At 37.3% G+C, this 15,709-nt stretch overlaps 1 protein-coding gene across 15 annotated transcripts in view; it reads left to right on the top strand.

Annotated features, from left to right (window-relative positions):
* Window positions 1-15,709, top strand: part of MYCBP2 (MYC binding protein 2) — a 168,462-nt gene that overhangs the window by 59,352 nt on the left and 93,401 nt on the right. For 14 of the 15 annotated variants that reach the window (XM_057366504.1, XM_057366511.1, XM_057366497.1 and 11 more), the window contains 5 exons: window positions 6,594-6,713; window positions 7,448-7,529; window positions 13,376-13,493; window positions 14,851-15,055; window positions 15,412-15,565. In XM_057366504.1, the coding sequence (XP_057222487.1) occupies window positions 6,594-6,713; window positions 7,448-7,529; window positions 13,376-13,493; window positions 14,851-15,055; window positions 15,412-15,565 (679 nt within the window). Of the gene's footprint in view, window positions 1-6,593; window positions 6,714-7,447; window positions 7,530-9,486; window positions 9,611-13,375; window positions 13,494-14,850; window positions 15,056-15,411; window positions 15,566-15,709 lie in introns of those variants that run through there. The other variant, XM_057366510.1, reaches the window with a different exon arrangement.

Genomic DNA, 15,709 nt, shown 5'->3' with positions numbered 1-15,709 from the left:
AATCTGATCCTTTGAATCTGCATAACATTCAATCGTTTTGGAAGACATACTGTCTGAGCTTTAAGTCTTGATGGATTAAATGGAATAATCTGTCATAATCTCATTGGAGAGAGTGCATGCTGAAAGAGAACATACTGAATCTAAGTGTTGTTATTTGAGTGACAGTTTGCTGGTCACAATTGTTCTTGAGTTGGATACTGCTACTAGTTGTGCAGCAAACCTTTGATTCCACAGACAAGTCTGTAAGGAGTATGCTTGTGCTGCCTACATCTGTACTTTCTTTGCACATGTTAAGTCATTGGAACTCAATTGAGATAAAGTATCTCCTTACAAGAAGTATAGTCATTAGTGTCCTCTGACACTTATGTTGCCTCTTGGAGTTGTAAGAACAGTGTAAAGGTCTGTATTGTTCTGGAAKAGTTTTGTCAGCTATGCCCTGTAGAACTGAACATGTATTTTTCTTTAAGGAAGGCTATATGTAACGAAATACTCAGTTKATTTTAGTTCTTTATGTCTTACGCTAAACAGATAAGTTTTTCAAGTAAACTTTGAGACCTTTATCTGCCTCAGAAGCTTGCCTCTGAAAAGACAGCCATAAATTCCACTAAGAACTTAAATACACCTTAACCACTCAAAGAGGTTCCAAGGGAAAAGGGAAAATTGGTGCGGGGGGTTGTTATCAAAGTAACAGGTGAGGTGGGAATTGTGAAAAAGATAACATATATTTCTTATCGTAGAAGGCATGCCTCTTTTTCTAGAGGCAGAATGTAAAAGCAATAATAGAGCAATGAGGCAGAGGTAAAAGGCCATTGTCACATTGAAATCAGCGAGTTCTTTTGTTTTATTTTTGAAGATGATGCTTTCCAAATGGTCTTCCTTCYTTCAGATATTTCTGCTTTAGTAGTCTTCACTCCAACCAGACCTTCAAGATCCTTGAGCAAGGAACATTTAGTTTGGTTGGTAGTACTGCTAAGGCCAGTACTAAACTTGCTGGTACCTACCTGTTGCCAATTGCCTGCTTGCTGCTGCAGAACTTCTCTTGATAATGATATTTAAATTTGAGTATGGACAGCTTCTTCAGGACTGATGATTATGGTCTAACATAAAACGTGTGTCTGAAATGTACATATTGTYACATAGTGGAGTCATGGAATGGTTTGGGTTGGAAGGGACCATCCACTCCCTGACATGGACAGGGACACTGTGGCTGTGGTCCTTTTATCTTCCTGAAATGTCCCTGTTTGGGCKCCACTTCATGGCATGTGTATCCTTTAATGCTTTCCTGCCTTGTATATCCCAATATGAATCAGCCATTCGTGACAGTGGGGAACAGAGGACATGGACTTTTTGCTGGTTTAAAGAAATCCTACTTCTCTGYTTATTTTCAAAAGCTGTGTTCTTTTATACTCTAAACTTCCCAGGCTAAGCAYCCATTGGTGGTTTGCTCTTTGGGGCCACCACCCACAAACYTTCTTATCCAATCACATCTCTGGTTGGGCKGTGTCCATGGGCTCTGCTTAACCCAATCACAGCCTGACAAMCAACACAGGGTCCTKTCAATCATGACAGGCTCTTTCTTACCRCAACAGGACWCCTTCCACTAGATCAGATTGCTGAAAGCCCCTCCAGCCTGACCTTGAACACCTCTGGGGGTAGGGTATCTTTGATTTCTCTGGGCAACCTGTTACAGTGCTTCATGACCCGCAGAGTAAAGAATTTTTTCATAATAATCTATAGGTCTGTCACTTGTGGAATTCCTCTGTTTGATTGTCCAGTTGAAAACTCCTTCAACTTCATTAAAACAGCTGGGTTATTTTTTTAGAAATCTTGCCATTGTCATTTATTCTTTTCACATTTATAGGGTTGCCTATCAAGATCATTGTTACTGCAAAAMAACGCATATTAAGTAGGCTTCCTGATCTGTGTCTTCTGTGTCTTTCACAATTATAAATACAATGGATTAGGTATGACGTTTTTGGTATTCATGGAGTGGTTTGACACTAAGAAGAAAAAATGAGCTTGTGCTTCACCCTCATTCTTTAATGGGGTAGTGAGTTTCCAGTTTACATCTCCAATCCCTGTGGATTCCCATAACTGGGGATCTGAGTAAAAAAAATAATGGAAATCTGTAGAATTTTCTCAGCTGCAGAAATGAGCTAAATAGCAAATAAAAATGAAGCTTCTTGAGTCAGCTAAGATTCAGCAATTTGAATGCTACCTTTTTCCCCAATTTGAAGTGTAAGTAAGTGTTGTAGGGAATATGAAACAAATATCCTCAAAAGGACAAGTAGTAGATCAAGCTGAACCTGCTTGGATGGAACAAGATGTAGGTCAACCATTTTGTCAATGCTAAGACAAAATTACTGGATGCTCAAAGAAACTTATTTAGAATTTGCTTTTTAACTTTTTAGTTAAGATACCATGTGAAGGGTAGTGTAATTTGAAGCACTCACTGGAGTGAGACGGGGCAATGAAAAACCTATATCTAAGACTTGAGWTTATAATTAGAATGTGAGTTTATTATCACATTATTGTACATGTTATGCACTTGGAATTCTGCGTATTTCATCTGTAAGCACTGTAGCAACCTCTCAAGCATCCAACAGACTTACTTTTTTTGCTGCCCTCATTGGATGGATGATTTTCACAACCAGAGTTTATTTCTTTCCCCCCTGCACTGTAGCTATAAGATTGGGTACAGATATTTCAGCTGAAGCCTGTGGTAGGCAGCCAAGAAGCTGCAGGSACAGGCTGATTTGTTCAAGTAATGTTACATATAAAGTCTGTAAATTATATTACAACATTCATAAMACCCTGTGAGGGTTGGACATCACAGAGACTAACCAGTAGCTTAACCAATATGCTTTATTTGGTATTGCTGCTGAACAAAACAAAGATTTGTTGGCATAATAATGCGCTCTGAAGAGACGGTTACTGTAAGTTTTTTTAATGTCATATTCTATGTCATAACGGTCATATTCTATTAAAGCTTTTCATTTGTGGGTAGAAGCCATGTGTTTAACATCTTTAGAAGTGCTTTTTCTCTCCTACAAAGATGGATGGTAAATGAGAAATGGAATATCATTACCTTTACTGCTGGACAACCCAACAAAATGCTTTTCCTCTAGTCTGTGCCCAGGGTCCACAGTGTCATTCTGTAATGATGTTGTATTTGGGTTTTTTGCCAGAAGTCTCATTTAAAGCTTATTACTTCACTTGCCGTTGGGACTGAATGAGCTTTTCCTTCATTCCTGGAAAGCAGTGGTTTTTTATGGCAGCAATATCAGCTAAGAGAACTTCTAAGCACATTTCATGGAGGAGGAAAATTGTCTTCAGGAGTTAAGAGTTTTTTGAGGAAAGTGGAGTGGTAGTGGGGATTGGCTGGTTGTATTTGCAATTGTCTCTCTACTTCCCTAACTTTGAGACATCAGAGATGATAAACTATCATTGTGAAGTTGTTMATGGAGCACACTGCTCAGTGTTGGCAGCAGGAAGCACTTCATTGCTTTTCCTTGGTGCTTTCYTTTCTCTCAGAGAGATGGAATCAAAGTTTCTGTTCAGTGGTACTCTGGTTGGATAACACTGGAGGTGCTGACTTGCTCTGCTAACTTGTTCCATGCATCTCACAAGAAGAGTCTCTGCTTCAGTGGCCTTTTTATTGCTTCCCTTTCAGGAACAATTGTTTTGATATTACTTTTAGTGAAATGAGAAAGTGCACAATTGCTTGAAGAAAAACTAATGTCTCTCTACCTAGTTACAGTTGTTCCTTGAGACTTGTATGTAAATAAGCTTTCATCATCCACCTTTGACTCACATTTATAAAAAAAATATGACTATGTGAAAGTAATGGAAAGAAAGGGGATGACCCAGTTTATTTGCTCCTTATCTCAAAGAGTAAATTCTGCCAGCCACTGCTGCTGGAAAAATATGATATGTATTGGCCATGTAATGGAGTAAAAGATAAACAGTGTAGTCCAAAAGTATTGCTCTAAAAGTAAGTAGTATGATATTCTATTTGGTTTTGTATATTTTGGTCAAAAGACTTGGGGTTTTTTTCCTACATGAGACTAGCTGTTTTAGTTGCAAGGTTTTTGGGCTTAACCACACACTAATTATCACATGCTTATCAAGTTTTGAAAATCCAAACAATTCAAAACTCTTGAGACAATTACTAACTGTGCAGAGAAGGAGGCTGAGAGAAATTCCATTTTCAGTTAAAAAAATGCACACTTGAGCAAAGTAAGATATAGTTAAAAGACAATTGCTTCTATTCCTACATTCTTAGAGCCTTTGAGAAGTTGCTTTGGAAATTGAAACTCTGTAAAACTTTATCCTTTAAAATAATTTTATTTCTCAGATAAGTAGTTGCAAAACTTGTTTTGTGTGAAGGTACTTGTCTCTACATTTTGTACACTAGTATTTAGTGTTTCCTCAAGGGTACTATGGTGTTATACTTCCATTTACAACTTTGGAGAAAATGGGACTATATCTAGAATTGTGTTTTATTTAAAAGTAGTATAATGCATTTATCAACTGAGAAAATAGTAATCCTCAACTTTTTATTAGTAGTTTTTGAAGCCCTTTAGAGCAGAATGCTCTTTTTATGATGAGACAGAAAAGGCACTTGTAACTCTTAAAGTATCTGCAGATGGACTGGTGTTACATGACCAGAAGACACCTGCTGCTACGCTTTGCTAATGTGACTGCATAGGTGACATGGTTGCTGTATGTCCAATGTGTTTCACTGTAGGAGGTGCATACAACCATGACACATTCTTACTGGACATGTGTATGCCTGGCAGATGATTATTCAAGTGCATTTACACAGTGGGAGAGCTCGCATTTTTCATTAGTCAGTCATGTCTGAGGGAGGAGTAGAGACATGGGCCACAGTAGACTTCCAGAATAATTAGCTTCTTTCTGCTCCTTTTTGAAAAATTTGTATAAAATGTGGAAGCTATAAATAGGCTGCTTGCTGAATAAATAATTCTGGTGGCAATATTGGCTGCTAGATTACTGTGGCATGTAGAGTTTAATGCAGAAGTTCATGAATGAAAAGTTCAGAGGTACTGTATTTAAGAAGTAGTCAAACTTGACTAAAATAATGTGAGCTGCKTAAGGCAGAGTTACAGGACTAGGAGCAAAACTATTTTTGGGGGGCCTGTTGTTAAATGGTGATTGCGTCTCTTTATAATTGCTTATGTTATTAATATTAAGAAAGCCTTAACACAAACTTTCAGAAACATTTCTTCTAATTTGTGTGCAGTCTGGTAGTACGCAACCTCAAAAATCCCATAGCAGTTCTGAGAGACAGGGTTGTTTTTTTTTTACATCTCCACACATATCCAGCATGTACTTCATGTTTCAAAGGATCCTTTACCTGTGCTTTTAAAGCTAATTCTTCTAAAGCATTAGTACCTGTATGCACGAGTCCTTTACAGATGTGAACTACATGCAGATTCATGTAGTTTCTATATTCAGTCATCATTAGAAAATRGCTTTATTCTTAGAACAGTAAGATTTTTAAAAAACTGGTATGTAATAAGACTGTGAAATGACTTTACTGTGTCAATAGTTTCATTACTGGAAAAAAGATACATTCTTAGAACAGCAAGATTTTTGTAAAACTGGTATTAGTAAAAGTGTGAAATTACTGTTAATCAGCAGTTTCTCTGSAAAAAGAGAAAGTTGGAGCAATATGTAGAAAAGAATATTTTAAAATAAACTGTAAGTCTGTAATTGCTGTGCTTCGCACAAGGAATAATGAAGTCTTGACTTCAGACTTGAATTCAGACTTCTAGCGATGATTATTCAGGAAAACATGTAGAAATTCTAAGTATACATCTAAATTGACAACACTTCGAATTCTTTGAGCCACGATTGTTTCCTTTAGGACTTTAGGAACAGCACATTGAACTTCAGTCCTTTGTCCATTGTGGAGACAGTTTGACGTCAGGAACTAATAGTGCRCTTCATATGTACTAAATACATACATGCTTACTAAGAAACCACAGAAATTACAGTGAAAAAATTCATGGAAGCAGACAGGAAACAGATATGCTCTTGGTGAATATGTCTGCATTGTTAGAAATGAGCTGCGTAAGTAATTGTCAGCTACTTAAACTAGGGCTCTGTGGCCAAGTTGGAGTCAAGTAAAATCCTTGAAGAGTAGTAATTGGAAAAGGTAGACTAGGCTGTGCCTGTTGAGTTTAACTACAGAGTTGCCTACTTAATAATGCTACCTTATTGAAGAATGAAAGTAATGGCTATTAAGCAAAGTTTCTGAAGTTTGAATTTTCAGTTTTGATGATTCTTTCTGTCTGCTCTTTGGAAAGTTTCTGCTTTAGAGGATATTTTTCAATGTGTATATTTTTCAATGTGTAACTTTATAGTATTTTGTTTAAAAATAGAGTTTCTATAATCTTCCACTTCTGCTTTGATGCCACATTTTGAGCTCTCTCTTTTGCTGCTCTGTGAGCTCTCTCTTCTACCTTGCAAGTGGTGGAGTGGGGAGTTACTATTCTTGTTCTATTCATTCTTCTAATATAACTTTATTGTAATTCGTGGGATATAATTGTGAGTTTTGTTTATAGATGGAAGTGGAGAAAGAGGTGAGAAGGATGCCAGTAAAATCACAACATATCCACCAGGGGCTGTCCGCTTTGACTGTGAATTGCGAGCTGTACAAGTCAGTTGTGGATTTCACCATTCAGGTAAAAACAAATCAGTCCATGTTAATTATAGCACAGATCTTTTTCATGTTGTCATACATGTTTTCACTGCTTTGTGTTCAGTTTTTAACATGAATGTACACAGGAGTGTTGAAAGTTAAAAATGTWACAGGGTCATTTTGTAGCTTACTACACTGTCACAGAAATATAGAATATCTTCAATTAGAAGGAACCCACAAAAATCATCAAGTACAGCTCCTGGCCCTGCATAGGACCATCTCCAAGAATCAAACCATGTCCCTGGGGGGTTGTCCAAACACTTCCTGAACTCTGTCAGGTTTCTGTGACTGCTTCCCTGGGGAGCTTATTGCAATGTCCAGCCACCCTCTGGGTGAAGAACCTTTTCCAGATACCCAGCCTAAACCTCCCCTGACACAACTTTGTGCCATTTCATCACATGCTAAAGATAACCACCCAACTCCCCACATCACCTCTCTGATTCCAGCAATGAAAGGCAACTCACTGTCCTTCAGCAGTGGCAAGGACTMTAAGGATCATGTATTGAGTTACATCAGAGTTTGTAAGCCATTTTGGAGTCAGTTCAAAGCATCTGCATGGCAGAGCTCTAGTCCTGCACAGACATGCTAGCTCTGATGGGTTGTGGGATCTGATCTGGATCTCTTAGGGATCATTAACTGCTACTCGGTAGGGTAACCAGCACCGGTGCAGTGCCATGACATGCGCATATGTCAGAAAAATACTTTGTTCTTTTTCAGTGGTTTTGATGGAGAATGGTGATGTTTACACATTTGGATATGGGCAGCATGGTCAGCTTGGACATGGTGATGTTAATTCCAGGTGAGCTGGTAATTAAAGGATATGGTGGTGTATCTCATTGTACTTCTGCGTAAGAAGCAGCTAAATTTCTGGTTCTCTATGGCTAGCAAAYGTGAAAATGCAAATACAGACGAAATAAAGTTGAAAAGCAGTTGTTCYGCAGTTACTTCCCATAACCCCCTGAATATAGATGCAATAAAAGTACTCTTGTACTGTGTAAGTAATTTGTTTATTATTTKAAAGCTTCTGTGCGTAATTGTTAACGTTACTTTGATAACTGAGTTTGAAAGACTTCTGTCTCTTAATTCTTCCAACATATATGAGAATTATACTGAAGTCTCATTAAGATTTGGTTATTTCCATAAAATACTACATATTTAAAAATCAAGTAGTATGATATTGTAAACCTAGATTAACCTATTTCTGGTAAATCATTGATAAGAGTTCAAAGAATATTCATAGAATCACAGAATATTCTTAGTTGGAAGGGACCCACAAGGATCATCAAATCCAGCTCTTAAGTGAATGGCCTGTATGGAGATCAAACCCACAACCTCAGTGTTACTAGCACCATGTTCTGACCAACTGAGCTAATCTTAGTTCAGTTCTCATTTTTTGCTCATCAGTTATCTCTAATGAAATCCCTATGCTTTCGTCTCAGCTCCATTTTGTATTCACTTATTTTGGGTGTTGGTGGAAGAGTGATGTGTGTTTCTCTGTGGTCAGTGGAAATGGAGGAGTCAACAGAGCATGGAGAGCTGTTTGACTGTCTACTACTTACAGGCTTTAGGTGTACTTAGTAGGTCTGTAAACTTGGTCTCCATTGACTACAGTGAGAGCMTAGATAATAAAATATAGGTATCTTTAATGTGAAGTTCAGTCTCACCCTTATAGTCTCATACTTGGAGTCTCATCTATTCATTGAAGTAACTAAAAAAAACAGGGTCCTGCCTTAAAAGGAAATGTGATTAAGGTCTATGCCATATAATGCACATAATGGTTTTTTTTTAACCATTTAGGAATCATTAGGACTTTGCATATGTCCAGTAATGCTCAGTATCCTTATGTAAAAGGCATACAGAGTGAAACATCCATGACCTGTCTTCAGTTCTCTCATTTCTCTTGTATCAGTAAGGTGAAAATTACTGAACATCTATCCTCCTAATCTCTTTGGAGACTTCAAAACCCCTTTCTTTTGTCAAGTTCCTGAAGAAATCTTCATCATCGTATAACTTTTCATTAGATTCACTAAGCTGAAAGAGGAGAGGGAAGAAAGAAAGTATACTGGAAATGTTGAATGTTGCCTTGTATTGCCTGCTGTTCCTGCCAGTAATCTCTGAAGTGCTACCCCTACTCAGTTTGCATTAGACTGGTGAATACAGTCTATGTTTCTATTTATGGTGGAATCATATCACAGACAAGTACTTCGTTTTTCCTTCAGGGAAATTCTTGGGTATTTGTTCCAAGGAACAATGGCTTAAAARAGCAATTGAGGTTGCTATTAGAGTAAGGGCAGTTTCTGTCTCATAGACTGAAGAGGTACAAACAGCAGTACCATTTGTACTGGTAACTTACTGTCACCTATTTCCAACTTTGCTGAAATCACTTGGCTTTTCGGAAAGCTTCAGACTATTTGCTGTATTTGTTAGTAGTTCAGGTGGTAAATACYACATCTGTTGCTTATTTAGATAGAAACTGGATGAAGACCAAATGTTGTTCCAAGTGAGATCCTAGAGGAGAATATGAAAAGCTTTCTGCTCAAGGATAGTGCTTGAGCAGAACTAGAAGCTGAGGAGATGCTAGTGACTTAGCACAGACCTTTATATCATTCTGCATCAGACCCTAGAGAGTTTCTGCAAAAAGCCTTGAAGAAATTTGGAAGTATGTTCTATGCATGAGAACTGGCTGTAGTACTATATTGCTATTTAGCACCATCATTCAAATTATAATTTCTTCATTGATGTACTTCTTTTTCCAGCTTTAAGTAGAGATCTCTCCTCTGTCCTCACAGTAAGGGATTCAGAGAAGGAAACAGGGAATCCTTATGCAGAGTTCCACCTCAGTTGGGACGCAGTGRTGCTCAGATGGCCAGCTCCTGCCAGGTCAGTGGTATGTCAGTCATGCAGTGTGTCACATTGCTTGTATTGACCTCAGGAAGAGCATCATCTTCTGAATCCAGGAACTGATACTCTACTGTGTTTCTGGGAGAGAGAGAGCGAGAGATAGAGGAGAAAAAAATTAATATTTAGGCATCCTTTCAGAGACTTTAKTCTTGAAATGTAGAGATTTAGTAGTGAGACTATATTTTGTAAAGTCTTGAAAAAACAAGTGTTTTGAATTCTGAACATTGGTCCAGACACGCCTTTCTTCTTAATTAAAGGCATTCTGGTAAACACCACAAATTCTTCCTCTACTTCAGTGGGAATGAGGTAGATTACATGCCCTATCAGTAAGCTGGAACTGTTAAATCAGTGTAGGCTTTTTGTTGTAAAATTCACAGTGGCAGATGTTGATGCGCTATTCACTACATAAAAGATTTGTCAGTCTGTGCTTACATTCTCCTTAAATTAGATGCTGGTGAATAGAAACTCAGTGGAAACAAGAAATACTTTGCAGTATCTAGTCATGGTGAAAAATAGCATGTATTATCCTCAGGTAAGCAATTGCCTGTTTGTTGCTGATGCTTCTCTCAAGAAGYTGGAACTTAAAACTCCAGCATCTTTCTGTTATTGTTCAAAATTTGTTTGCATTTTTTTGTACAAACTCTTGACTTCAGCACTCCAGTAGCAAGCGTATGACCTGACAGTAAACCTCCAGAAATGGAATGCATTAAGTATAGGTCTTGATAGGATTTTGTTTCCAAAGGCTCAACAAAAACATACAAGAAAACTGATCAGGCCTTCCATAGGTGGTCAGCTGTGTTCCACTTGAAGGTAAAGAATAGAGACTATATTCTATTAGTAGCTCTAGGGCAAAGAAAAAGTGTTCCATAATCTGTTCATTAGGACCATGCTCCTATGTGCATTTTCTGATTATTTTACTCCAGTGGTGGAATGCAGGTCATATTTGCATCTTTTCACCAAATATCCAGTTACCTCTAAAATGTAAAACTCTCTGTTTTCTCTGTAATTGAATTGTCCAACTTTGCTTGCAATGGACAGATGTAGCTACTGGTTTCCTTTTACCCACTGCACAGTAACAGGTCCCAGTGAGCCTGTGTTTACAGCACCACGGTCAGCTGCCCCAAGTGACATGTTTGGGACCTGGCAGGCAGCTGCTGGCTGCATAGGTACCACAGACAGCGATTTTTCAAACAGTTCATGCAGGACAAATTTTCTAACACAACTGCTTCCAGAAATGCTTACCCTTGGGGATGGAAGAGGGTTTCTTTGTGGACAGCCAAAATGCATCTGGACCTTCTTCAGGATTCTGAGTTAGCTGATGCACGTACATCTGCTGAATCATTCAGCAATTATTTTATTTTCCCAAGGGATCTTAGGTTGCTTTCTCTATAGCTGAGGTTGGTCTTTTGTGRTTGTCCTGTGTCATATCCAGAAGCCAAAGGTTCTGTGACTTTGACAGCAGTGTGTCTTTCCACTCCATCCCAGAATACTCCTTACTTTCTTTGGTTCAAATGGAGAAACCTTGGTTATTAAAACTTTGCCCAAAGAGTCTCTCAGACTCTTCAGTGTCTATTGTGAGCTTTCCTGTGTTGAGTTTCAGAGACATGGGGAAATACTCAGTAGCATCACGGGTTTTAAATTCCATATGCACCAGTCAAACTGGCTTTTACTGATATTTTTTTAAATCGCTCTTCCTTTTATGAAGTGAAAACAGTTTTCTGCAATTCAGGTTTGTTTTATGATGTAGTTAAGTACCTTAACCTTTCTTTTTTCTSTTAATTTCTGAAGTTGAAAGACTGTAGTTGGCCATTTCAAAAGCTAGGTGATCTTAATGAAAAAGCTATTTAAGAGGATAATGCWTTTCATCTCTCTACATTAGGTGTTTATATGATTTTGTTCTGCTGTTGCCAAGAGCCTTATCACACCCAGCATTAAGATAGTATTGCTGATAGATTTGATAGGAAAAACAGAAATATAAACCATTATGATGATAATACCTTAGTTTTTGAGCATCAAAAAGATGAAATATGGACTACTATTTTTATAAACATACGATTGATAATTCCATGCCTGCAGCTATCATAATTCTGAGGGAGAGGAAGAAAACCCTTATGATAAAAATGCTTCCTTTAAACTGGAGTGCTTTTGGATTTAGTTACTAGCTGTGCTTTATTTATGGTTTGATGCCTTTTTGAGCTTTCTTAATGTCATGAGAGACAAATTTAAACTTCTTGTTTTTAAAATGTTTCATCATTGGTGCTACTAAATTTTGCTCTGGGTGTCTGTGTAAAATCATAATGATGTCCAAATCCATGTGCCTTTAGAGGAATAAAAGCTCCAACATTTGAGTGTCATGGTAGTACATCCTCTACTTAATTTTATTCTGCCCTTCAGTCCCTCTGTCTCCACTAGCCACCCACTGAAARCTACATTCATCACTGAAGAATAATTTCTTTTTGTATGCCTGTGTTACATCTTTTTCAGTCATCAACCTGTCTTCATGCTACATTCCTCGGTTCCACGTTTTCATATATTCACATCTTCCCATCTACCCTTTTTCTGCTGAACACAATACTTGACCTTCCTCATACTTTCTTGACTTCTATTTTACCTGYAATTCAGCCAAAATCAGAACATTGAGATGAATCATCTTTTTGCACATCAGCTGGTAAACAATCACTAGGTAACTGTGGGCTGACCCTTTTTGTTCCAGTATAAAAAAACCTCTTCTTATTTTAGATTAGCCTGCTTTTGAAAGGCTTTGTTTGAAAGCAAGTTTAAATAGTGCTGTTACAGTCTGTATAATTCTGAGCCCAGTTTCCAAACATAAAATTATGTGGGAATAACTTGTTCTTTGAATTCACAGTCCTTCTAACCCCGCAGGAAAGTTAAGTCTAGGTAGACATTCATTATGGGGTTTCTGTTCACTTTGGTGGGCTTGAAATAAAAATTGTAGAATCTCATACTTTTTGTCTTTTGCACTCTCTCTATTCTAATCCATCAGTTCAAGTTTTCTTTCTTTGCATCTTGAACACCCTGTCATTTTTCCCTTTATTTTTACTGAAATGGAAAGTTTCTTTTCTTATGCCTGTCCATATTTGGGAGACAAATGGGCTAGACCTTTTTGTATCTCTCTGGAAAATAGTTTGGAGAGGTTTATTCTTTATTGAGTCTGAGTTGAATGGGAGAGGAGCTGATGGTGAGGCATAGACCTTATTTCTTCCATAATTCCCTACACACTGGTCTTGGSAGGGCTGTAGCAATATTGCTTTTGGTAATTATACTAGAGTCTATATAAGGCTTCACTTGCTTCATGATGTGAACACAGGCATTTTAACTGCTTAAGTAKAGGTCTCACAACATGATATTTTACTGCTGCATTTCATTGCAATATGTTTTGTATACATACAAAAATACACATATATTACTGTATGTACACAAACGTAATTATACTATTATATATTAAATGAAAAATTCTTATTCTATGCAAATTTCTGAGTTCAACTGAAGAGAGGATCCTTGRTATGTTTCCCTGTAGCGGAAGGGCATAAACTTAACTATCTGGTGCAGTATTTCAGACCTCTGTTTGTTTAATATTTGAGATGTTTCTTGGCCCTAATTCACTATGGTATGTCGATCTAGTAAGTGTATTTCACAGTGATTGAAATATTTAGAATACTAATGTATGTTTTAAATGCTGCATGACCATGTATTGATAAAGAATTAATTTTTTTTTTTATTTAGGGGATGTCCCACTTTGGTGCAAGCATTACCAGGTCCTAGTACACAAGTTACTGCTGGGAGCAACCATACAGCTATTCTCCTAATGGATGGCCAGGTTTTCACATTTGGAAGTTTCTCAGTAAGGAAATGTTATTTACTTACAGGAATAAGCTAGTAGTTAATGTGTTGTTCGGAGACCTTTCAAGATTGCTTATGCTTGCTCTTATACAACTATGCATGAATTCTGCATGTCTTTTGTGTCTGTTATGTTTTAAAATGTAGCCCCTAATATTGTGGTGGTTAGAAAGGCATAATGCCAGGAATTCTTGGTTTGTTTTTTAAAAGAAGATGGTGATTTAAAACGGTGTTAYTTTCTAAGGTGCACCAGTTTTCTTAAGCTCTTACTGTTCCAAGCTTGCTTATAAGTACATGTTGCCTGTTCTATTGCCTGTCTGTCTCCATTCGGTAGAAAAAAATATCCTGGTTTCTTTTATAGAAACAACGATGAGTTGCAGAAGTTCTGCTTACCCTTGAAGGGGAGGGTTTATTGCTCAGTACAACACAGCACAACTCCAGTAGTCTTTCCTATCCACATGGTGACTATTTTCCCATATCCATGTGGAAACCATTCTTACATTCACTAAATAAGCATTTAAACATTGTTTAGTTCCCTTTGTGCCTCCCTGTGTTTGCAAGTATGCCACTCATAAAGATCTCTGCAGAGTCATCTGTTTGCATTTTGCCACTTTTTTTTATTGGGGTCTTTTTTGCAAAAGCTAGAATATAGCTATTGAGCTATTTTTACATGCTTAAAAAACTATGCTCTGCCAAACAGAACAGAGGAGAAATTTCATCTTTTGCAATCCTTTTACCAAAAAGGTGAAGACTGAATTTTTAGAAGCAGAAAGTAGTGTTTTAAATTAAAAGTGAGGAGTGAGACAGCTCTACAATTAGGTAATATTTTGTTGTTTTTCAAACTTGGAGCAAGAGCTTTGCTGTCTGTGTTCTTGTCAAAACTGACATGGACATAAAAAGGTCTAAGCTTTCTTGTCTTGTGAAATTTGGCCTCTGGAAAACCAAGTTAACTCTCAGAAATGGGATATAGAAATGAGTGAAACTTAAACTGTCTCTATCTGAATATAGATATTTTTTTTTCCTATTAATCTGTTCCTTGTTCAGCAGTAAAGTTAATCAGGTATTGAACATAGTAGGAAAATAATGCTTTTGTATTTGATTCTGAAGATGGAGAGGAGGGTTATGCATCATGGAGTATTTGAGTTGCATTTAACTAAAAGTTTACTGAAAAATCTAACTGAAAAAGGAGGAGTATATGTGTTAGTGATTTGTTCCATGTATTTAAATGGGTAGCACTTCACTTAGAGCAGCCATTGCTTTTTGGCAGTAGCTTTAATTAATTTTGTATGATGAACCTGTTGAAGTAATTCATCCGTCTTCGAGACTTACTGTCACTTACTCATTCTTTCATTCTTCTGCAGAAAGGTCAGCTTGGCAGACCAATTCTGGATATGCCCTACTGGAATGCAAAACCAGCACCTATGCCTAATATAGGCTCCAAATATGGACGCAAAGCTACMTGGATTGGAGCAAGTGGAGACCAGACCTTCCTCCGGATCGATGAGGCTCTCATTAATTCTCATGTGCTTGCTACATCAGAGATATTTGCAAGCAGGCATATAATAGGCAAGAACTCTTATCTATTATTTTAAATGCTTATAGAAGTATTGGAGAAAGAATGGGTTCAATTGTGTAAATAATAGATGAGCAACAAGTCAAAAACGTGAATGCAGGGAATGAAAATATTTTGGCCTTCTGGTTTTACTACAGATGATGATCCTACCTTCTTTAAAAGTATTATTAAAAATAAAGATGTGAAAGTATAATCCTCACTTTTATTTAAATCTTACTACCTTTTTTTTTGTAGCAGTATATCTGTTCTTCCCTATTTGTATTCCCTATATGTATTACATAGCATTTTCTATGCCTGAAGTATTAATGAGTGGAGTCTTCATGTTTGCTCTTTTTGCTCCCTGATGTAGGTTTGGTACCAGCTTCAATCTCAGAACCTCCTCCTTTTAAATGTCTTCTGATAAACAAAGTAGATGGCAGTTGCAAAACATTCAATGATTCTGAGCAGGAAGACCTTCAGGGTTCTGGTGTGTGTCTGGATCCTGTCTATGATGTTATTTGGAGGCAAGTGTGGATTATAGCTATTAAAATAGTAATATAGAAATACTTCTTAAAATGTTTTGCAAGGCTGAAGATTTGATTATAGTTATTTTCCCAGTAAATTACAAACAGTTTTTAGTCTTCCGTATGTATTGTTCATACCTTTTG

Source organism: Malurus melanocephalus, unplaced genomic scaffold (genome assembly GCF_030028575.1).
Source record: "Malurus melanocephalus ecotype Western Australia unplaced genomic scaffold, MMel_1.1 scaffold_66, whole genome shotgun sequence".
Taxonomy (NCBI): Eukaryota; Metazoa; Chordata; class Aves; order Passeriformes; family Maluridae; genus Malurus; species Malurus melanocephalus.
Note: the sequence above shows the minus strand (reverse complement) of the source record. Positions and strands in the feature narration are given on the sequence as shown.